The 25,865-nt window shown below is 35.3% G+C and overlaps 1 protein-coding gene across 3 annotated transcripts in view; it reads left to right on the forward strand.

The window, feature by feature from the left end:
- The window catches only part of cadm2a (cell adhesion molecule 2a), a 216,493-nt gene that overhangs the window by 165,721 nt on the left and 24,907 nt on the right, over positions 1 to 25,865 (forward strand). For all 3 annotated transcript variants that reach the window (XM_055043528.1, XM_055043530.1, XM_055043529.1), the window contains 5 exons: positions 4,867 to 5,019; positions 7,559 to 7,696; positions 24,053 to 24,214; positions 24,741 to 24,831; positions 24,935 to 25,113. In XM_055043528.1, the coding sequence (XP_054899503.1) occupies positions 4,867 to 5,019; positions 7,559 to 7,696; positions 24,053 to 24,214; positions 24,741 to 24,831; positions 24,935 to 25,113 (723 nt within the window). The remainder of the gene's footprint in view (positions 1 to 4,866; positions 5,020 to 7,558; positions 7,697 to 24,052; positions 24,215 to 24,740; positions 24,832 to 24,934; positions 25,114 to 25,865) is intronic.

A 25,865-nucleotide genomic window follows, 5' to 3' on the forward strand; every position in this document is an offset into this window, starting at 1 on the left:
CAACATGTTTGTATCATTACAGTTATCATCAGTCAGCCTGCCAGTTCACTGAACATGTTCCCTAGGAATAAAAATGTAGCTTCTAATTTAATGGGAACCAGCCATCTCTGACCTTCTCTCTTTGCAGCTTCCTTTAGTCTCAGTTTTTTCCCCTTTCAACATCGTGCCTCTGTTCTCACCCTCAGCAGATTTTTAAAAAGAGATAGCTGACACTTGCCCTCTCTGTTCTGTCCGATTCTGTTTGGGAAAAGAGCATCATGTGGCTTTGGTGTCGCGGTCGTTTACACGCTGCTATCTTGTCAGAGTTGGCTGCGTTCAGGGAAACTTTAACAGAGCCAGCAGTCATCAGCACTTGTAATTAGATGGAAAATCTTTTTGCATCCACAGGCTTTGGAAGAAAAGTGCAACCACTTTGGTAAACTTGTATCTGTCAGGTCTTGAGGTGCTTTGAGTTGGTACAGTTTATGCACTTAAATGTTTAATATCTCTTTCTTGTTCACACATACAAATACCAAGATCTATGTACTTTACAAGCAGCAGAATCTACAAAGGTGTATTGACCATTTTTTGGAGAGACAAATCAGACTTTGATGTTAACAAATGCATCTTTACTTTCTGTCCATCTTTGTAAGAGACAAAAGCTGAAGCTTATTGAGCAGAAAATATGGTTGTACATCCAGTAAATAATCTGTCAAATACAAATGTGCTGTTCTTTGATGTTGACAACAACACTATCCTTCATGAAAACACTGAAGACTGTTAGTGCTAATGGTTTGTAATGGATGGCAGACTGCTGCAGTTGCTGATGAATAGCAACCGATGCAATCTTCCTGGCTGCTCTGTCAATACCCAACCTTTCACTTTGCAGAGTGTGGAGCAGAGGTTATACTGCTAAGGCTCTGTTTGCTTTTACTTACAGTGTTCACATGAAAGCCCAATGTGCTAAAAGCATGTGAGTCTTCAGTTATTATTTTAATGTATATTTAAAGTCTTCAATCTTCACTGGCATATAGAAAACTGTCAACCCGCAAACCTAAGCAAACTATTAAAATAGCCAGCCTATCACCTATTTGTTAGTCTGACCCAATTTGGTTGAAATAACATCAGTTATAACAACAGAGTTTGTTGCCATTTGCCAATCTCTAACAAGGAAAATGGCATAAGGAATGTTTTACTGTGAGATGTTTGAGGGGTTTCTTGCATGTAAAGACTGTTTCAACTCATCCCACAGGATCTCACTTAGATCTGGATGTGGGGCTCGACTTGGCCCAGGCCTTCACATTTCTTATTCCTATTCAGCCAGTCCTTGGTGGATTTAATGGTATCGTTTTTCATTGTTATGATCCAAGGTCCACTTCTGCTCCAGCTTGATTTTTTTTATTACAGGTGGTCTATTTTGTTACTATTTTAATGTTGGACTCCTTAGTCTTTTTAACACTTTCAGTCTCATGGTCTTTGTCTACATTCAATTGGGAATTGAATGTTGTTTCACCCAGAAAGTAAATAATTTCTATTGTCACATCTTTTCTCTCAGAAAGATGTGGTTCTTCTTGAATTATTTCCTCATCCACTGTTGGTATTTTATGAACTTGAATCTTATTAAAAATTAAGTGGAAGAATTTAATGATATAGGAGGAGGAGGCCTTCTTGTCTTAAAGTCTTAGCTCATCATCCATTCATCAAAACAACACTAGAATAAGGCTAAAAGATGGTCAGTGATTATTAGAATGGTTTGATTGCTGTAATGCTAATAGTGTTTCCCACTGATTATTGAAGACATATTCTTCATTTTGTGTTAAATGGCAATGGTCCTCAAGTTCATAAGCCATTGTATTTTGAATTGGTCATGACATTTGGATGCTGGTGATGACTCATATAAGTTTATTGTATTATTCAATCATTACACTACATAGTGCAGTGTCACCCTAGCTTGTCAAGTCACAGAGTTTATGTTTGTATTTTCCAGTTTCAGTACACCAGCAGGACTGAATACTCTGTGTGTTACTCGGTTTCTGGATGTCTCATAAATTGCTTCTCTAAAAGAAGTGTTGAGGAGAGGCAAAGATGAAGGCAGGGTTGCATTGAGACAGCTAGTGAGCCAGTAAATGTATTTTCTGACATTTGGCTGCTCATAGTTCCTTGCCCAAAGCAAATAAGAAAACAGTTGAATTGAGGCATTGTTTAACTTACACAGGTTAGTGAAGCCGCTGGAGAAGACAGAATTAGGTCTTGGGGTGGGAGGAAGCAGAAAAAGTGCTACTCAAGCAGGATAGACAGAGCTTGTGACCAGAGTGAGCTTTAGAAGTCTTGTATTTTTGTACAGTATTTCGCAAGCATACAACATGGAACATATATACCACATATTTTCAAGATGGGCTTCTTCATTAAGAGAACTGACAGTGCATTTGACTAAAACTAACTCTGTGGTCTTGCTTTGATGACCGTGTGTATTCATTCGTGCACAGAAGCAGAAATGGACTGTCACAGGTGTAAAGCCTAAAGATACATCATGTGCTTACAGTATATCAACATGTCACGCCTGTTCAGAGTCGGTGTACGGCGTGTAGAGATAACCAGTGTTGCGAGGAACGAGAAGGGACAGAACAAATGCAGTAATAAATGAGAGTGAGCAGATGTCGTTTAGTCAGACTGATTCCAACTCTTTTGCCATTTACTGTAGGGGATAGGCCTGGATGCAACAAAGCAATTCTTAGCAACCCATGACTGACTGAGATGACATCAGCCTTTTTGCTATTTTTTCTCCATATTTGTTCACTTTGTGAATGCTGTTGTATGCATGTTACAAGAAAAATACCACTATAAAGCCTAATTCTTGCTCTTAACTGGGAGTGAATAAATAGAACAACTCTGTTTATGAGGGGATGGTCCAAGTTAGCTATGCCTCAAAATTAACTGTTCTCATTACAATGTTTTTTGGGGGGTTTTTGCACTTCCATTTGACGGCAGGGCCCCAAATTTAAAATAAAGTGTTCTTTTCTCATCTTTTCATAGTTGGCTTGTTTTGTCAAAAAGAATAACCTTTATGAACTTGTGAGCACAAGCAAATCTCTTTTGAAATAAGAGAGTGATTAGAGGAATATTGTGATGTGGTAAATGTGCAGAGGGCAGCAACAGTTCTCTGAGATTTCCATAATGAGACAGTCTATGTCTTCATCTTCAAGATGCCTTTTGCTTTTTATCCTGCTAATGACACATAAAAGCTTTAATTTAAACAGTAAACGTGCATCTACTTTTCAGAAATTGTCTGCAGATTATTGGTCTTGGACGAAAATTCACCCGCTTGTGCTATTGATGCTACTCAATATGGTATAATGCTGCAAATAAGAATCACTTCTGTTTTAAAACAAACCTTCTGGTTATATTGGGGATTTTATTCTCACACAAAATCAAAGTCAAAGTTTTTATTGCTTTTCTAACCATGCCACGTCTTATTGTGACAGCCATGTGTAATATGAAAATAAGATAAAAAGGGATTTGATAAATGAAATGAAGCAACTATATTCCAAAAAAACCCAAAAAATGATATTGTTATGTTTTCAAAATGGTCTTACGCATTGGTATTAACATTTTTGTGTTTTATCAGTTGGACCTCAGGAAGACTAATAACCAGTTTGGTGGAAACTAATGGAGATCCTAATAAATAAACAAATGTTGACTAATGAGATGTCTACTTAGGAATTTTCACACGTATGCATAGATTTGTTCTCAGCATATACTGTCAGTGTATCAGTCACACGCACGCACACACCTACACACACAGACTGACATGCAAATAAACTTCAAAATCAAACCTTCTGTGGTGCTTAAATTAAATTAATTCTGTGGAAATTCTTTGTTCATGTAAAAGCAATCCATGAATGGATCCTCTCTACAGCAAGGGTCATAGAAACAATGAACAGAAATTGTTCATGCAATTGACAAATTCAAGGGGTCTTTTTTGAATGCACTAACTTGTATTTTTGTGTTTTGGTTTTATAGCTTGGAATGTATCTTTTAGAGGAAAGTGACAAATCCTGCCAATTTTCAAGGTGTCACTACTTTCTGAAATTGTAGTGCCTGTTCCAACTGAATCACTATATACAAATTGAAAGGACAAGCTTGGAGACTGTTGAATGCTGATCAACCAGCAAATCTTTTTCAACTCTCATATCTTATCAAATTCTTGTTGCGCTTTTCTCTCCATTCCTCTTATTGCAGTATTGATTTTCATCACGTTATTTTTCTGTTTGGAAAGATTACATTTTCAAAACGTTACCTGTGGTTTTCAGCAGAGAAACTGGTTCCACCGTAGTTTACTGTGGAGGTTTTGAAATGCTTTTCTTTTCAGATTTAACAGAAAGGTGCTTTTAAGGTCTTATTGTTGTGTAAGAAAAATCATAAACACAATTCGAAATTTCTTTAGAACACATAAAGCACATTGCTCTCTTTCAGAAATCTTGATTTGTTTGATTGACACTTAAATGTTTCAAATAACTCTTTAACAATTAGAACCAATCAGACCAAAATCATCATATTCTCTTGTACATTTCTAGTCTTAAGTTTTAAACAAGTAGGGTTAAAATCAAGAGGTTCATTTGGTTGCAAGAAAACCACTTCACCATAAACAGCTTCTTTGTACAAGTGTGAATTAGTAACAGAGCTGTTAGAATGACAAACTTGCCATATAAGTGATATAAAAACAGGGTTTTTATGTACTCGAATAGCAAGGTTTGTTTTTCATCAAATATTATGAATGTACTAAATTCATAATGTTCTGTCAAGACATGTGTATTTTATGTCTGTCTTCCCAAGTGCATATTCATTCAGCTTCTACTATTTCCTCCCTGTTCGTGTCTATAAATGCAGCTTTAAGAGACAACCGGATTGAGCTTGTGCGCGCCACATCGTCAGAGTTGACCATCAGCATCAGCGACGTCACACTGGGTGACGAGGGCCTTTACACCTGCTCTCTCTTCACCATGCCAGTCAGAACAGCCAAAGCTTACCTCACCGTCTTAGGTAAGAGCATTTTATGCAAATTGCTGCATGATGTCTTTGTCTTTCTTTGTAGAAAATGTTTCCACTAATGCCTTTGTTTTGATTGAATATGATTAAAACTGCATGTTGCTTTTGCCTGCAGCTGGACACAAAAAACAAAACAAAACAAAAAAAAAAACAGACTGTTAATACCACTCCCCTCTTTCAGACATGTTTGTGTTGTGATCATCACTTTACACAAACATTGCTTCATTTCCTGCCTCTGGGCTTATTATCTTTCCAATTAGTTTTTTGCTAATGTTAATAGATGTGCTCATGCACTCCAGGACCATTAGCTAGCTCTCTGTGTTAACAAGCGTTCTCAAAATTAGAGACATTAAAGGCGACCGCTCAATAAGGATGTGGGGGAAATTATTTTTGCAAAGCTGAACAATACTTAATGTAGCACGCCAGGAAACAAAGACGCCGATTTAATAATTATACAAAATGATCTGGGAATGGCCTGGTTTTATCAGCTGCTACTTCAAGATACTCAGTGCTGGCAATGAACACAAGTAAAATGATTTGGAGGAAATACTCAAACGGCTTCATACTCAAATCTGTTGGACTACACATACAAATATGTGTTGTTGTTTTTTTGTTAGAAGAAGGAAACAATTACTTGTGTAACAATGACACAGCTGAGAGCAGTGGAATAATCAACCACTAAAACTGCTGTATCATCAGATTCATACTTAGAGGAAAATTTACATCTCACTCAACATCACAAACATGATTATGTGGTAGTTCATAAAGAAAATCTTGATATTTGAAGTATTTTGGATATATGCACAGAAATCCATTGGAAATAGTTCTTTCTCCACGTTTACAGCTATGTGTAGAATAAACTGTGGTTCACCCATTTTCAGGTTTGAATAATTCCTGTGATGGTTTGATGTAAAAAAAAAAAAAAAAACATCAACAAAAAAACTCCAAAAACATTGCTCCAAAATAATCAGGTACCAGATTGTGAATTACTGGGAAGAAAATGGACAGGAAAGTAGCTGATGCCTACTTCAAAACTTTCAAAGAGAACTATTTATCAAAAATCATGATTAGAAAATTACACTAAAGCCTGGCTCATTCAAAACACATTTATAAAAATGGAACCTGGCTGAAAAAAACAATTCACTTCTGATGTTATGAAAAAGACAAACCAACAGTTAGTTTCATATGACCTTATGATTAAATTGTATTTAATACAGTTGCAGACTTAAATTTTAGTCCGTGAAAACGAAATTTTTAAAAACTAGAGTGCCTTGGAAAAGTGCTTATGAATACATCTTCACATTTGAAGGCATAATGTCCAAATGTCTTATCTTCAATGGCTTTAACTTGTTTTACACAAAATGAACATCAGATGAATATTGTCTCTCATCTGCTCCTATTCAGTGAGAGAGAAAAAAAACTATCAGTCAAGCTACAGTAACGTATCCTCAAAAGTAGGCAACATAACTTACATAGAATACTGAACACTGCAGCTTTTGTTGACATGTATTCAGCTTTTACCCATTTGCAAACAGTAGCCATCAGGTTCATTTAGCTGTGCTAATAAATTAGCACAGTTAAATGTGGAGGTGGTTAGACAAACAAGGCAACAGTCAGTCAATGGCATTGACTGACAGACCTTGCAGTCACTCGGCCCAAGGCAAACCTATTGCTCACTGACAACAGAAGGGCAGACACAAGTCACTTAAAACACTCATTACAGGACAGGCCAGTAATTAGCATTTTCTGTACAAGCCTGTGGCCTCTTACCTGATCATGAGCTTTTGATTATCCACATGTACACACATGCAAACTACAACAAGCTTTTCAACTTAACTTCACATGGTGATAGCATGTCAATTAAAAAGTCTTACTGCTACAGTTAGTGTAAAGGAGTGTAGCTATGTGAATGTTTTCAAAACACTACTTAATTTTTAAAATAATTTATTTAATTGATTCTCTCTATCCAAACTTACTGTTTTTGAGCTATTTTGCAAAGATCAGGAAAACATTTTGATCTCTAAATGTGCAAAGCTCATGCAGACATACCCCGAAAGATATACTGCTGTCGTTTTTGGTTTTGTAAAATAAAAATTAAAATCATTTATAATTTTCCTTTCACTTACCAATTATGTGAAGGTTTGTGTTGGTTAATCACATATAAACTCAAAAAATACACAAATTTTTAGAGTGAAAAAGAGGTGTGTATATTTTTGTAAGTATACTTTTCTTCATTAAGTTAAAGCAGGATTACATCAAACAAAAAAATACAGTAAGCAATAAGCTATACAGAGAGATGTCAGTATTTTTTTGTAAACAAATAATAAGCAAAACCGCTTTACTGTATGCCAAATGTGCCTGATGTGTCCTGGAACTGTTTGGTGAAGCTCTGGAGTGTGCTCCTTAATCTCTCTGCATGTGGGTAAGCTACTGAAAAACATTCCATGCAGCCATAATAGAATTATTGCTGCATAATGACAGACTGTGGTGCCTGAACTATTTCTATTGCTGTGATTTCCATTTCATCATCCAGGTGTGCCAGAAAAGCCAGAGATCAACGGCCTGACAAAGCCAGCCATGGAGGGGGACCACATCACTCTGACCTGCATCACTCAGGGAAGCAAGCCCGCTGCCGACCTCCGCTGGTTCAGGAATGAGAAGGAAGTCAAAGGTACCTCATGTCTGCATTTGTATTTAAATGCATCACGTCTATTGCTGCACAGATGCTGAATGATAACAGCCCAACTGGATAATTGGTTGTATTTCTTCAGCAACAACACTAATAATAAATTAGTGTTTACTCATTTCAATATTTGTAGTATTACCAAGAGTAACCTAACTTTATGTAATTTATTGTTACACAGAGTGAAATACTCCAAGCAATTTCTTCTGATTATTTTGATTAAAATGTCTTACGGCTAGTGAAAAACACAAATGTAATTTCTCCAGAAGTTAAAGCATTATTGAAGACTTCTAAAAACAGAACTGAAATGTTGGTCTATTAAAAAGTATGTACGTCTTTGTGTTTGACCTTGGAGCACTGACTTAACCTTGGAATTCTTCAAAGGACATTGTTTCTCAGTTCTCTAGAGAGTTGCTCTCCGGGTTGCTTTCTTGTCTTTCCTTCCACTCAACCTTCCAAATTAAAATTCTCAGTCACTAGCTTCTTCAGCAACGACCTTCTGTATCTTTTCATTCTTGTGTGTCTTGCTGTATGTACTGGTCTACTGATCAACATTTTATTGGTCCCATAAAATATTGTTTATAGTTGTGCTTCTTGATTGACCTACTTAAATAAATTAGCTTTTCAGTAATATTTAATTTACTGAGATGTTCCAGTACGTTCATATGTAACTTCACAAGGAGAAATTTCTCCTATCAGTTTCTTTTTAATTTTTTCTATGGATTTTATAGTGATATGTGGTTTCACAAATCTGCTTAATATAAATTGTGGATAATTATTTAAAAACTTGCAAATAGCAGGCGTTCAAAAAAGTATTAAAAGTAGTGGGAGCTTGTGCTTGATGGAACATGTTTTGTATTGTATTTTTGGTTTGAATAATGCACACAGCAATAGTCTTTCCCAACCCCCCATCAAATCATTTTCTGAAACAAAATTGATGTACCAGTGGACCAAGAGAAGCAACTTTATTGTCCGTCAAATTTATGGGTTTACCAGGAACAAATAGAACATTGGCATATGAAAACGAAAAATACGATTAATTGTGTTAAAATCTTTTACACATTAAAATGTTTTTAATTAATTAATCAAAGTTAACGCATTAAAGTCCTGGCACCGGTTAAAAGTTATTATATTACTCTCTTAATAAACTCTTAAGTCCTTAGGAAGATTATTAAAATAAGAACCATTACTAGTTTAATTGGAAAGGAGACATGAGCAGCACAGAGAAAATCTTTGCCTACATAATCAGGATGAACTCTAATTCGGAATATATGAATCAAAGAGAATATGTACAAAAGTGAGAATATATGAAACCCCAACAGAATACATAAATTAAATTGCACTCTGACAGAAGAATACCATTCTGCAATAACATTATGCCTCTTTACTGTAGAAAATTCATGAATCTTGCAAACAAATGGAAGTTCACTACCTACTTGCAACAACTTCTGCTCTGGAAGTTTGAATGATGATGTGAGTTTTGCTTTCCACAAAAGGCCTGTTGGGTGCTGCCAAAATTATTCATCTCTGCTGCTCAACTGGAGAGTAGCTCAGCTCTGCACCAAGCTGAGTGCATAGCAGCCATGCAGTCTGGTAGAGTTAAAATTACTTTTATAGCACTATGTGATGACACCATGAAGATACCTTGATGCATCCGATCAGAGGAATCCAGCTCATGCAAACATTTTGTGGACTTGGATTATATGTGCACTCAAGTTCTGACGGTGGTTGTTTTTGTGAGTTTTGATGTCAGTCTCACTAACACGCCAGATAGACATCAGTTTGCTCTTTACTCAGTCAGTGGAAGTAAAAGTAGTCCTCTCATAAGCCTAAACTCTCCAAACTTTAAGAATATTATTAAACTCTACACTCTCAGCTACTACTCAACTCTTTTTCCTCCTCATCCTCTTCTGTGAAAGTTACTGAATTCTCCTCTGACAGATTGACAGTTGCATCCTGCATTCAAATTCTGCAAATGAAAATAAGAACAACTTTTTGGATATCTTTTTCGTCACCCAACAACCAGCACTAAGTTTGGAGATGAATTGTGTCTGTGAAGCTTTGTGAATTACCTTCCCTTTAGAGGCAACATAGACAACTCTATCCATTTATTGACCAGTTGCAAATACAGTGGATGATCTATTCAAGAATATACTTTGTGATTGATAAGCAATGCAGTCATATGTCAAATTACACTTTACATTATAATTTATTACTGCCATTATGTAACAGCTGGAACAGAATTTCTAATCTTGTTTTTCATTCATATTAGTTATTTATCTTGGAGCAGATTCAGCTTTACCTCTGACCTAAGATCACTGCACTAGCTTCATCCTTTGGTTCTCCTGCATTATTTAATGAGTTGATATCATCCTCATTTATATCTAGGAAACCAACAAGTCATGAAATTCTGACATTTATGTTAAACACAATCTGCTTTTCAAACTAAAGTGACATTTTAGGGTCAAGCAATATGTTGTGGGAAAAGTAACTGCAGACAGACTTTGCAACTGTCTTAGTGCTGTTATTATATTGTATTAAAACAATATAGTAACAATGCCTTATAAACATGCCTCTGGTCAAGTTTGTGTAATTATTCAGCACAATCCTGCTTTGGCTACTGCCAACTGTACTTTTGTGTTTGCTTTCTTCATTCTACTTTTTAAAATATTTCTCAACTTAATGTAAGAATGTTAAAATAGCTGTTGTTAGCGTCTATCCAAAATACGCCTGAAAAGAAAAAAAGTTGTTAAGGTAACAATGTGAGCTATGCCTTTTAACATGATCAGTCATTAGTCGTGCAACTTTTTGAATAAAACAGTAGAAAGGTGTCTGTGATATATTTGGTAGATCGGGGCATAAAATGATTAGATTAAGCTTTTCAGAAAAAATTAAACAGATGCTTCACTGAATCAGCTGAAACCTACAGATGGAAGAGACGTACAGATCATCAGCACAATTGCAGAATCTCTATAAATGTTATTTGGTTGTACAAGAAAGTATGTTTCATATTAAATTATAAAATGTAAATCTCTTTTATTTTTTGTAAATCAATACAAATTTGAAAATGTAAATTTAAACAACCCTTTAAATGACTTGATTGCATGAATAGATGTCAAAATCGTTGCTTAACCCACCGGATCACTGCCACTCAGTAATGAGAATAACAAGCAGCCAGGTGCTGCACAGCCTAAATCTCAATTAACTGTTGTACAATCTGCTTTATAAAAAGGATTTCAAATGCAGAGCTCAAACACTTCACAAATATGTTGTTTATTTTTACTTTTCTCATACAAGGGATTATTGAACCAGAAAACCTTCTTTTTCTTTTTCCCAAAGCGTGGATAATTTTCTTTTTGATAAATTAGCATGTTTATTTTTTCTGCTTTCATAGACAGTGTTAACACTTAGATCTGACACAAAATTGCCCCTCTAACCAATTCAATTTTGCTTTTATCTTAGTATTTTTGGAATCTTTCCCTTATTTGCATGACTTTGGCATATTATTTTACCTCGTGAGTGAAAAGAAAATGGGTTGCTAGTGCTTCATATTCTCCTTATCCTGTGCACTTATGTAAAAGACCATTAGATATTCCAGTAATTAAAGAGGACACAACAATATATCACCTAATTAAAGATATGATAAATGTGAGGTGTTTTATCCTTTTTCAGTTGAACTAATTACTATATATTTGCAACATATTGCAAGAGTTCATTCTCTACTTTGTTATACCTCGTGTTTCCCATCTGAAGAACAAGCATATACAAACAATACAAAGTACACTAATTAGCAGCGTGACCACTTTTCTTAACAGGCTTATTTAGTCTCCAAGGGTGAATAATGCTTCTCCCAGTAGCCCACTTCTGAGGAAAGAGCTCTCAGTACAGAAAAATATAAGCTAGTTGGGATTTGACTCATTTTTAAATGAATTAATTTACCATCAGAAGTTTACAATTTGTTCCAGATATTTGTAGTTAAGGTGATCTCTAGAGGATGTGCAATTTTATTGATACATTAGTAGTTACTCCTCAGGTGATTATATTGGAAGTGTTGTGTGTTGTTAGTCACAACAAAGCGGTTCTCCCTTTATTCAGAAAGGACAACATGTATATATACTGCACACTCCATGTTCCTTGTAGTCTCAAGAGTGATTAAAAATCAATTTCTAAGGCAGACTGTTTTTCTATAGAACTGGACATTATAACAAGTGAGCGGTCCCAGCCTGTGTATTTCCACCATTTTGAGGCCAGGAACTCTTCAAGTGGTACCACTAGCTTACCACCTCTTAATTATATTGCTGGGAATGCTTGCTATTTGCAAGTGATCGACTTGCCAGAAATCAGACAGGACAGACATGATGGGCAGCCTTGACCTCCAGGGTCTTAGAAAAGGACTTGTTGATGGAATTGACACAAAGAGATCAGCTCTATGACAGTCACTGAAGTCTCACTGAAGAGAGAGCAGGATGGCTTTTGTCTATGAAGAAATAATCAGCAACTGATTGAGTATCATGTACTTTATTTAAATACGTGGCATGATTGTAGCTGTAGAGTAGATGTTTGGCAATATCTTAACTGGTATTCTTGTCTTAATAATAATAATAATAATATTCACTCTCAATAAGCAACATACCCCTAATAATTAATTATTAGTATCCAAATCTAATTGATAAATAAACAGTTAATCATTTAGCTCAATCACTTGTTCCACACTTCTCTCTCACAAACAGTCTGCTGGTGTTTATGGCAACTAAATATGTCTTAAAAACATCAGAAGGAAAACTCCATATGAAAGTTTTCTAGCTGTTCTCTCTGTGTTAATTTCCATTATAACACTATATTTTGTTTCTCTTTCTACTGCTACAAAATAGTTCTTGAAAGTTGTAACGTGTCCTTTAAAAAATAGGGACTGAACCAGCATAATTTTTTTCACTTGTCATTAAAATAAAATACAATGCTGTCATATTCTAATTAAATAGCTTGTTAAAGAATTCAGTTCTAATAATAGCATACTGTACCCTTAAATTTAGCTGATTAAGTAATGTGAATCGGTTGCGTTAAAAAATTAAATTAGACAAATGTGTAGTTGGAGACTAAGCCATTGTAACATAGATGAAAAATATAAATTTAAATCTTTTCACATGTATAAAATCATGCAGGTTGCGATGTTGTTCTATTTTCAAAGAAGTTCCTGCTGCAGGTGCTTGCAAAACTGACCATTTACAATCTAATCTGAAACAAATGTCAGCGTAAGATGGTTGCTAGATCTGCTGTTGAAGTCATTGCTGTCAGTGTTTGGCCCTTCATTAATTCACTGAAAAGACATCTGCCGGTAGCTCCCATTACACCTTTTGTACTCTGGCCTCAGTCCAGACAGCTCAGTCTAGTATCAGGCATTAAGGGTTTCCCAGGATCCAGATAAGCAAGGAGATTAGATGAAATCGATACTGTTCTTCCACACACTTTTAAGTAGATATCAGTGTTATCGCTCATTTTAATTACATGGTAGATTATAATTGAATCTCTTATCAGTTATTCAGAGTCGTGTAGGGCAACCTATCTCTAAAAGGAAAAACAACATTCTGATTAAAAACAACATACATTTAATCAAGCATCTTACTTCATATTTTCTAAATATGAAGTAAGATGCTTAAATTTAACACAACAAAGACTTCCTTCAAAATCTAAATAATTATTTTGGAGACTAAAGAATTTACTTTTTGAAAAATTTATATTTAACCATTGAGGTTCATCTACCAGATGCTCATTCACTCCATGCTGATTTTTCAGCTCATTGACTCTCAAGATTCAATTTATTAATATTAAAACACTGTTTTCTATATATCAAACTGTGATGTTTGATATTTTTCTGATGAATTAAGCTTCATATATCAGAGTAAATTATGACCTTTGGTTAGACTCAAGTACATTGTCTAAATAGTCCATTTGAAATGAAATTTCTGTTTACAGTTAGTTTTAGAACAGATGGGCATTTTATGTCCCTGGGCCACATCTGGCCTTTTAGATGTCCATTAGTTCATGCATAAAGTGTTAATTCCACACTCAAACCTAAATTGGGTTTTAAAAAATAACCTTTCTTTTAAGGGTGAATGTTTGTGTTTCTCAGTTTGGGATGCTACATTACCATTCTTGAATGTACGCCTCTGCTACCTCAAGTTAAAAAAAGAGTTCTAATCACTAATTTTTCTGACTTACAGAAACATATTGAAGTGAGAATAGCATTTCTTCAAAATAACAAGTAGATGTACAAAGTACGGTGCAGCAAAATTAATCCTAGTTGTACATTGTTTTCAAAAAATCTAATTCAATAAATGTAACCAGTTTAAAAATATACCAGGGTGAATTGCTAATATCACTCAGCCCTACTTTTTAGCATTTATTGATGAAAGTCAAAGGTAAAATGTTTCTGTTTGTGGAGAACAGATTGGTGTTTCAAGGGATAAACATTGTTAGATTAACATAGAAAAAGACAGTTACTGTTTTTTACAGCAACATTAATAGAAAGTTCAGTTGGCAGTAGGGTATATCAGAGTTTATAGTTCAGTTGCAATAACTACTCTTACCAACAACTGATAAAAAAACAATATAAATATATATTTCAAATTTATTGTTGAATATATCTCAGCCAGTGACGCCCTCCAACAACAGCAACTTGCTCAGGCCGGCTTTTGGGAATTGCAATTGCTCACCTGTAGTATTGAGTATTGTTCAGATTACCATTCATCTAAAAATAGCAAAGGACTAAATATGAAAGTTAAACAATAAAAAGCAGTCAGAGCTCAAAGAAAATAATCTGAAAAGCTTGAAGAACTAATAACCAGCATCAGTTTAAAAGACACTTTAAAGCAAAGTATCAGTCTGGAGTAGTTCAAAAATACAGTTCTTGCAAATCTTTGTCATTGTTCTCTATTCATTCACCCCAAAAACTGAAGTGTGTACAAGACAAAAAAAAAAGGCTTTTCATTTCTGTGGTGAAAAATGCATTGATCTCATGAATAATACCATGTCTTTTCAGACAAGTTTTAAATTAGCATCTCATTGTTATGTGTGATACATTTATCAGACATGCTCAGGACCTGTTTACTTCAGCAAAACAAAACAAAAAATCTTTTCTCAGGACTATGATTGACAGACACATTTGCACATAATGTTCATCTTTGTCAAACCAAAATTACCTTCCTGTTACTATCTTACTCCTAGAAATGGGAAGGTGGGGATTATAGTGAGCTTGTTGCAAACCTCATATCACCCTCCTACTAAAAGAACAGAAACAAGTAAACCTGAATTTCTGCACATGTTGCTGTTCAATGTATGTATGCATACATGCTTGTGTGGGAATACATGGGTTGCCCTTGAAGTGTTCATCATCTTGACAGGATCAGTGTGTGTACAATGTGAAAACCCATCTGATTGTGGGGCAACCATGCCGGGAATAAATGACAATTGTGACATATTGGTGTGGGATCTGGGGGAATAGGGAAGATTATATTACCGGCAGAACCACTGAAGCAGTCCATCACCCATTCAGCATGCAGTTAGCAGACATCCTATGCTAAGTGCGTGTGTGTGTGTGTGTGTGCATGTTTGCTTGCCTTTTTCAGTGTCTGCGTGAGCAAAACAGACAGATGGAGCAGACAGCCTGGATGTAAGGACATAAGCTCGCATGTGTGTGTGTGAAACCGAATTCAATATTCCTATTTCTCATTCTCTTTGTCCCTCAGATCCCCTCAGTCCCCACCCAGTAATGATATATTTCTATCTCAGTTACACACCACAACCCAGAGAGACCTCCTCCAATATCACCACATGTAGGAGTTGTTTACACACCACTGAACTGGGGGAGCCACGTGGAGACCAAAAAAGACAGAGATGAAATGAATATTTATTTCAAATAAGGGAGAGGATCTAGCTATCTGACTAGTATTATCATACTCTCTGACCAAAACTGTAGAGGTTATTACTTCATCATGTTGCCCTGTAAATCTATTCCAAAGAGACTTGGAGGGAAAAACATGGATTTGATTCAAATTCACTTGCGGTCACATCTTTACACTGTCAAACTTTTTAGTCAAGGACAGGGAACTATTACCGCTGACATACCTCGCTCTATTTTAGGTCGTTGTCTGCTGGCTTTTCAATCTGCTATCACTCAAGTCTGCCTGAAGAAGTCACACGGTGGCTGAGCAAGCTTTTGAAATAGTGCTGCGTATTTCTTCATTTATGGGTAATTGCCCTGGACAGCTATGGCTAAGAGCAGTATAAAGAGGCCATCATTATTCTAAAACTCACCACAGAACGACCAAATGAGGAAAGTGTAAAGGAGAAAGCTCAAGCTCCTGGAGTGTCTGTAGAAAAAAGTGGTTGATAATATGAGTGACATTGTGAAAACTAAAAATAAGAATCAGGTTTGGGAATTTAAAGAAGTTTTCTAGTTAAAAGTGAAATACAGCCAGTTTGGCAGTATTTGACAACCTTGCTTGAACACTATTTAAAAAAGTCTGCGTTGGGATTACATTTATACTACCCGGCTCCCTGGGTCGTAACAGATCAATGACCATTAAAGATGTAATTTCAAGATGCCTCCTGCAAGTCACAGTGGCATGAATAAAACATACCGTCACAAAAATACATGTTCACCCTTTCTATCCTGTTACATGTGTACCACAAATAACCATGCACAGCTGATCAATATGAGAGTTAGTGAAATTTGTTGGGCCTATTTTGATGTTAAGTGGATTCAGCTGTTTGTGAGAGTATTTTCACCCAAGAAACTTTTTCACATTTTGCATGTTACAACCATAAACTTGGATGTGTGAAGTTTGTTTGCGAGATTACATGAGAGAATAAAGCAAAATAGTGCATTCTGACATAAGAAAGAATAAGATATGTGAGTTTGAAAATATTTCACCAAAAAACACCAGGAGTGTGATAAATTTGCATTCTACAGTGGGATGATTTAGATCAAAAATTCAGTCCTCGAGATTTTCTATTCTGCAACTTTTAGGTGCATCTCTGTTTTCACACATCTGAATCAAACAAATCACTCACTACAAGGCCTCTGCAGAGATTAAAGATTCTGATGAGCCATTTGATTCCACTGTGTTAGAGAAGAGAGCAATCTACAAGTTGTAGAATAGTTGATCTGGAGGACTTGAGCACCCCTGATTTAGATCAAAGCATATTCATGTCTAAGAATGGCCTGGTCAAAGCTAAAAGCCCAATTCAGTTGATATTCTGTGGTAAAACTTGAAAATTGATATTCTAAAACATTTTCCATCTTATCTGTAAAAGCCTGTGCCATTTTGCAAAAATCAATAAGCAAACATTTAATCTCTTGATAAATAAGTCATACAGACATATCCCAAAAGATGTTTCTGTTTGAGAAAAGTCATCCTAGCATTATGCTGCTATCATGATACACAGTGACTAGAGGTTTTATATATGGATTGTGCAAAACTAAGAATACTTCTTAAGGCTCTATTTCAACGGTGGCTTTCTTGACCAAGTTTTGTAGGATGTTGATTGCATTTTTATTTAGGAGTTTTAGACTAAATGGGGCTGAATACAAATGCATAGCACTCTTTTGAGTAAATTATGCAGATTTCTTTCAACTTAGAAGTCCTTAATTACTTTCTGTTCTACTGTTAGATAATATCCCAATTAAATTCTTCAAAGTCATAAAGATTAATGTGAAAAATATATTATAGTCAGATCTAAAAATAATAAACAAGAACATCAAAGGCATCCTAAGTTTTTTTTATTGTGTTAATTGCATGTAACTTTGAGTAAATAGGACCTCTTAAAAGTATTTCTGATTCATCTCTTTTTCTGTCACCATAAAGTGTGAACAGGTTAACTGACATAGCCTTGACTACAGAAGTAGATGGAGGTAAGACTCCAACAGCCCACTGTCTATGCGCATTACGGGAAACATTGTGGAGGTGGGCCACCTGTCTCCATTTTAAATGCCAACGCGCCAAGACCGACCTGCCCTCTCCTTTTGGAGTGGAAAGTCATCCTCATGAATCCACAGCCGATACGTCTTAGCTGTGAATGCTTGGGGAGTGTCATGTCAGCGAGGACATTATGACACAGGGCTGGTAGGCACTGATAAAGACTCTCCTAACATCCAACAGCACTCACTGCTCTTAGTCATCTCTTAGAAAAGCACACTCTCTGAACTGCTATAAAACGGTGATGGATTTACAACAGTATTCATTTACTTTCACTCCGAATAATCTCAAATTACATGCACATCTACCACAAACTCCAGTTTAGCTAAATAGTGCAATAGCACAGTAAAAATCCATGATAGGGCCCTTTCATTAGAAAATGAATGTAATGGTTTCAAAAACAATTATTGTCAAATTAAAAAGAATTATGCTCCATATCTTCTTGACTGCCATGGAGGTGTAATCCCAGCAGTCACAATCTGGACAGATTAATGGTTCATTCCAGTCCAAAACTTCCTTAAACTAGCATAGTCAGTTTATTAAAATCCATGCATACAGTACATACAATGTCTCATTGAAATAAATGTAATTAAAGAAATTTTAACACTTATATAATTCCTACTATTTCCAAGTTAAGTAAGCAATAAAATCCCCCTGAATTTTAGCTAAATTCAAACCTAATCCAGGAATACGATTTGGTGCAGAATTCAGAAACATTTTCAATCCAAATAGACATTTTTGCTCTCACACTAATTATTTGATTCATAATTCTATTAAAGAGAGATTTTTTTTTAAACGGCTGAGCATTTGTTTTTTTTATCAAAACAACCTATTTCTGTTATTCTTATGTTTCCTGCTTTTCAGATGATTCATGACTTGTGAGACATGAGAGTTTAAAGTTTATCTCTGAGAATCTGAATTTATTGTCATCACAATATCAGTATGTCAAATATATTAAAATAGCAAAATAGGAAGAATTGCTTAAACTGCAACATAAATGTTACTTATAAATTATCAATATGGCTTTAAGTTCTGCATATAAATAATACATTTGGATGCTTAGATTCTCTCTACCCTAAATGCCAATTACTTATTTAAGGTTAAATATTTCTTATTTAAACTTTTGAGTCAGCCATGATTATGACTGTTTGCTGCCTTAAAGTGACTTATGAAAAATATGAGGTGGCAAGGAGGGTAAATGTTACTATACTGATGTTATACATGAGTTGGCAAGTAGGTGCAAAGAGGGGTAAGATTTCACTATTAGAATGTAGTCAGATAAATTATGTAATCAAGTGGTTCAATAATTTTAGTTTTATTAACACTTATTACTTTCTCATCTTCACGTATCTTTCTTGCTAAAAGACTTATTTAAGGCAATTGATGGCCCCAAAGGAGTCACAAACAGTTATTAGGTTTAGGGAGAAATTACATTTCCTCTAATAAGTCAAAACATTATTTAAAAGCTGCAATTTTTTTATTGACTTTGGTTATCTTTGACTGACAGTAAAAATGTGTCTAATCTGTAAAAAAAAAAAAAAAAGGTAGGTATTTCTTTGTATTGGTTTTGCTTGAGCTAATGATAGCTGCGATGCAGTAAAGGGTATGTTGAGTCAGCCTTCAGACCCCTGCTGCCAGGATTAGTCAGCACGGTCGTTTGTTGCCAATGATTTTTTCCCCCTCCCTGGGAGACCTCCACGGTCTCTGTTGTTTTGTTGCTCCCCTCCAGACCATTTCCTATTCTTGGATTGTCCTTCTCTCCTGTGAAATGGAATAAAAGGGTCATATTCTCTCATTTTACGCTTGTCATTTCCATTCCTAATCCTCCAAGGTTGCCTTGGCTCATACTAGTGGTGCAGGGGTCCACCCACAGAAGAGCTTGCTGCAGTCCCTGCCAATTATTACCTCTTTTTCTGTCAGCCCACAGGTGAATATTGCAGAACTGTGTACCCCTTTCTATTTTTTTTGTAGAATACTCTAACTTTTTCTTTATTTTTCCAAAATTACTTGTTACTTATTAAATGTGAATATTTTTTTTAAATTCTGTGCAGCTGTTAAAAAGTTATTTATGGATTTTCAAAGTACCTAAAATAATGAAAACTGAATGGTGCTTAAGCTGAAAAATGAGAACAAATGTCCAAAAAATGCTTATTATTTATTTTACTTTAGAATGTAGAATAAGCTGACTTTTTTAGCATATTTAATAGTTTGTCTCAGAGTTTAATTATGTTAAATTTATGTTACAGCTCTGCAGTACTTTTTCTTGGTAAAAATTATTTTTGTACAAAGGGTGGTTTTCATTTCTGTATATGATAAAAACTGTGTTATATAGAAAAGAACCTGCTTTCTTTCTCATTATGCAAGTTATCTAAAGCCTGCATTTAAACTGCAATTTAAAATGTGTTTTTTTAGCTCCAAGGACAAATGGTCCATGATTTCCCCCTGAAAAAAATAAATTCTAATTGGATTCAGTAGATCAAGAGCCAGTTTTCTACCTTACCTTAGAAAATGTTAATTTCCTTGGGCCCTCAGATAATAGCCAGTATTTCAAGAACTTACTTACTGTTCATCTTTTTTTTATTAAAAGATTTGACATGCAGCAATACGCTGTCTTCACTGATAACGTTTAACAAGTGTTTCTGAGCCATTGCTGTACTTTTCACAGTATACAGTCTATTTTTTGTTTTTAAAGCTTGAGAGAGTAAGGTCTACAGAATACTATTATTTTATCAATTATTCATTATTTTTATTGCACTCTTACCAAAGTGACCAAATTGCTTCACTGGTAACATTAGCAATAGAATAATAAAAAGGAAATAAAAACACAATGAAACAAAATGTTTTCAGACCTCAAATAATGCAAAGAAATCAAGTTCATATTCATTTTGAAGCAACAATACTAATGTTTTAACTAAGGAAGAGTTCAGAAATCAATATTCGGTGGAATGACCATGAGGTTTTCAATGTTGTTCAGTGCAGTGGTCTCTTAATTTTTTCCAGAGCTCTGTAAATATATATTTACAGAGTTTACATATATATATATATAAAGTTCAATCAAAAAAATATATTTTTTTGATTGGCATGCCAGAGCCTTACTAGCAGTTGTCAGTCTTGGCTATGTTTAAAATGTGTTAGGATATTGTATTTTTAGACTAATTAAACTAATATTCGCAGACACCTTTGCACACACAGTTTGTGGGAGTTTACATAGGTATATGTACTATAATAATGTCTTACTTATGCTTTTTAAAAATGTATCTAGTCTTTTCAGTTGATGGTTTTAAAAGAAGAATGTTTGTCAGTTTTATACTTCTCCTTTTGAATCATACCACACAGTGACCGTCAATTTGAAACATCACACAGAAAACAAATATAAGAGATTGCTTGCAAGTATGGAGGAACAAAGAGAAACAGAAAAACAACAGGAAAAAAAACAAACCCAATGTGTTGCTTAAAGAGTATATCAATTTGGGCAAGAAAAATAAATTCAAGTCAGTCTGGTAGAAAGATGAAAAGACACAGAAACAGTTTCTACGGAGCAAGTATTACAAATAAAAATGAATGGAAAATGTTTGCGCCTCTGATACCTTCATTGGGTTAAAAAAATAATATGTTTCACTTTAGTCTTTATAAAGAAATCCATCCATATTCACTGTCAATTGTTGATTGGATGGATGCTGCTAACTCTGCAGAGGTGTCAGTCATTCATCTCTTGGGGAGCCATTCTTATAGCCTCAGTTGGTGGAAGTGGCTCAACAGAATAGTTGATTGGCAGAATTTAGAGGTAGAATAGACAGTAAGGAGGGATGCTGGGAAAGTGGAGCAGCTCAGCAGTGTGGGGGTAGGGATGCAGAGAATAAATGGCTTCTTCAGAAGGCACAAACACGTGGTCATTGTAAGAAATGCACAACACATGGAGCAAATATTTATTTTAATTATTGAAAGTTGCAAAAATAAAACTTAGATATTTTAAAATACAATTATTTTTCTGTTTCAGCTTGATGATTTTGGCCCATTTGGTAAAACGTAAGGTCATTGGTCTAAATATTTTCTATTTTTAACTGGACATGACATAATTCAGTCTAAATTCTTTGAAAAGCTGTGAAATAGCTCTTTATAGCCAATGCCAAATTCAGCCTTATTAGTCAACTATGGTAATCTCACTGTGCTTTCAAATTATTGGTCATTGTGTCACTGTTTCTATCTTTCTGCTGAGAACCCAAAAGTCAATTACACAAACGTTTTAAAACTGGCGAAGGCTTTCTTGGTGTTTATGTAGCCTTATTTTGGCAACCCAACGTTTTTTATTGTTCATACCTTTCAACCCCGTGCTGCGTATTGCCATTCAAGCTGAATATTGCCAGTGTGCTGCAGCTGTACTAATGACAAATAAGGAACCTAACGTTACATAAAGACTAACAATTTACTTACTCAGCAGGCTTTCCTGTGGGGCAGGAGCTGCAGATGGACAGTTGTAGTGCAGCAGAGAGCAAAGGCGAGGGACCTGTAGGGTGCACTTGTTCATATTTTCAGATTAAATACAAAGGGAGTTTTGAATTACAGCAGGGAGTAATTCAAAACTCCCTGCTGCATCTTTACATCACTTTACAACCTCTTGGCTGCATATTTCAAGTTCTGATTTAGAAGACATTAATTATTTTTCTTATTATTGTGACATTTAGCAAATGGAGATAATTTAGATTCTAACTTCTCTCAAACAGGAGACGTTTGGCATGATTTAACTTTGGACAGTGAAAAAAACTGATACATGTTTCTTTTTTGTCAACTGTATGTTGACATTGACTAGATAAGGCATTATCGCTTGGCAAATTGAATTAGATCATGTTTCACCCCTACTAAAAGATCTATTTGATCTGAATTGTCTAATTTAATTTAACTTACAGAATATGACATTTTGAATTGCATTTATGTTATGCTTGATCTTTTGAGTTGCTGGACCTTTTGTGTTTTTGTCCTAATATAGTTAGGTATAACTATATAAGTAAAGTATGATTAAATAATTTCACATTCCTTTTCTGAATATATCTGTTTTTCCCTCATACTTATCATTCCGTCACAGTAACTTCAGCAACACTTTGAAAAATATTAAGGATGTACTCTATGCATAATATGCTAAGCACAGTTTTATATGGCTTGTGTTCAAATAATTCAAAATTCCTTTGAATGCTTTTTCTGGCCTAAAATGGATTGAAACCGATGACATAGTATCAAATAGATATGGGGCTGTTTAAGAAGATCTGAACTTAAATTTTCCACAAAGAAAATGAACTAAATTAAATAAATTATTGTGAAGTAAATAAAGCTTGAAGAAAGTTTGATATGTAAACTCAAATCAATAGTCTCAAGGAAATAAATGTCTGAACCCAAACCACATAGAAGGGACTTCAGCATAATCTAGTCAAACTCATTTAACTTTTTAAATAACACATTTATCTGTTCTGTTATATTTTTAGAGTTGCATGAAGCAGAAAGTTGAAATAATTAATTGATAAACAAACAAAACTTGTGGACATTATGCAAATTATTGGAGGAAGCTTTTGATTGCATTCCTAATGAACACAAAAATGTGGGTCAGCAGTTTTTGTACAGAGTTAGAAGCAGGTGTGAGGATTGCTCTGCCAAGGAGTTGATTAGATGAATAGGTGTAATAGGTGATAGTTTGCTGAAACACAAACATTTGAGTTTTTGACTGTGTTAGGCTTGACGGAGTTGTGCAGAAGTAGAAAGTTGAGAAGAAGTATTAAACAGTATGAGATCAAGCTGAGATTGATTCTGTGGGATGCACAAATAGAAGTGGTAAATAGGAGTGTGTATAGTCAAAAAGTGCTATTTATTTTTCCTTTCATCTGTATTTTTGTTGAAGGGTATACAGCCAAAAAAGTGGCCTAACACAACATTAACATTTGAACCCGCATGAGCTCAAAATGCTCGTCTACAAAGAATATCTTCATGTAATGGTTACTGTTGACCTTATTGTCAGTTCCTCACAGGAGTAAGTGTCCATGTTGATGCAGATACATAAACCAAAGCTCAGGAAGACTTTTTTTTTTCTTTTCCCATCTGCTTGAGCTTGATGATACCACAATCTTTAGAAGAACACCGTTATGCTTGAATGTCCTGGAAGTGCAGAAAAGACGTAAACAAGACAAATAATAATTAGCCGCAAAATTTAAATGCATAATTCAACTTTTTTGAATTGCATGTCCATGCTTTTTGGATATTACCCATATTTAATGGATATACAGTTGTTTTTAATGTGAAACATAGCCATTACTTTTATTTAAACAATGCTTTGCCAAAGTGCGGTGTTCTGCTCGGGTGACATTCTGCCATTGTTTTCTCTTCATAGGTGCCAAAGAGGTGAATGCAAGTGGGAAGACTTTTACGGTGCGGAGTTCTCTACAGCTACATGTGGACAGAAATGATGATGGCGTGGCCTACACCTGCAGAGTAGACCATATTGCACTCGCACAGGCACCCCAACAGGCCACCGAAGTACTGGAGGTCCACTGTGAGTATATCTCCAAAACACGTGATCAAGGGCGAACAAAAGAGGATTATCTGGACATTAGTAAAAATTAAAATAGCAATAGAGCATAGCACAAAATTATGCACTAAATTTAGACAGATACATGTAGTTATAGTCTGTGGTAAAAACATTTTATATTGATTATGATTTTTTTTCCCCTAAATTTAGCTGTTTTGAACATCAGCAGCATGTTCAGTAATGACAATTGTACATTGTTGTTGGTGTGACAAATGTAAAGACACACAATCCATCAAAAGGCATAATAAACTTTACATTTGGAGTTCATTGCATGAAAACCTTGGTACTAAATGAGGTGCCATTTCTTTTTAAAAAAAAATTGAATTGTTGCTCTCAGAATTAAAGATATCTAAAAAAAAAAGTCTGTCTTAATGGGAGGATTGTTTGTCCACTTATCCTTATCTGTAGGATAATTATAAGAGAGAATTGTTTTACAAATATTAAAGGCATTTCTCTTACCATTAGTTGAAACTCTTCCTGTTTATCCTAGATGCTCCTCGTGTGGAAATTATTAAATCAACAACTGTCCCTCAGGAGGGCCAAAACTTAAAGCTGGAGTGTTTCTCCAGAGGAAACCCTTCGTAAGTGTTTTCTGCTGTCCATTGTTTTAGTTTCCTATGTTTTATTATAATCTTCATTCTTGAAGTGAGTTTGACCTTTCTCAAAAAAAATCTGAAATTACAGACCGGATCCTGTGATGTGGACGAAGGACGGTGGTGATCTTCCTGACCTTGACAGGATAACTGTCGAGGGGAGGGAGCTCACCTTTTCTTCACTCAACAAGACAGATAACGGGACCTACCGCTGTGAAGCCAGCAACCATCTTGGGACCAGCAGTGCTGAATATGTACTCTATGTGTATGGTGAGTTCAAGGGAAAGGCTGATATGTGAGTGATTGTGTTTGATGCAATGAGAGACAAAAATAAACATATAGAGTTCTCCTTATTATGAAATTACTTAAACCTATTCAAAAAAAATAGGTTAAAATAGTACAACCTACAAAATGACTCCTTGGTTTCCATTTATACTTCACATGAATAGTGGAAAAAGAGTTGCATAAACAGGATTATAATACCTCCTGATCTGCATAGTGTATAACTGCAAAAAGTGATTAGGGGTGCCATCCTTCCCAAGGAAAATATAGGCCTCAGGTGCCACAAACGCCACCAGTGCCTTTCCTTAAATAAACCTTTGTCCCAGATCCTCCACACAGTCTCTCTCCCTCTCTCTCACACACACACCCGCACACTCATACCTAAAGGGAAATGTGTGAGGGAGGCAGAATTTAGTGCTGCGTTGTCAAGAATATCATGATAAGTAATTCCTAGTAACGCCAGAGGAGGTGGAGGATAAAGCGACTCAGTGTCAGGAAAAACAGATAGTTCTTTCTCCCTTCTGTTCCTGCTCTGCCATTTGTCTCCTGGTATTAAATAATAAAAAATATAAAAGAGTATAAGCAGAGCAGTGACAACTGAGACATTTGGAGACATTTGACAGCTTGCAATGACTGGCAAAAAGAAGTGTCTATCAGCAGATCGATAACAGTTTACACGAATGTTGGTATGTTGGTCCAAGAATATTACATTTGCTTTATCTCAAAGACTTATCTGAATA

The sequence above is a fragment of the Poeciliopsis prolifica genome, unplaced genomic scaffold (assembly GCF_027474105.1).
Source record: "Poeciliopsis prolifica strain line A6 unplaced genomic scaffold, Auburn_PproV2 SCAFFOLD019, whole genome shotgun sequence".
In the NCBI taxonomy this organism is placed as follows: Eukaryota; Metazoa; Chordata; class Actinopteri; order Cyprinodontiformes; family Poeciliidae; genus Poeciliopsis; species Poeciliopsis prolifica.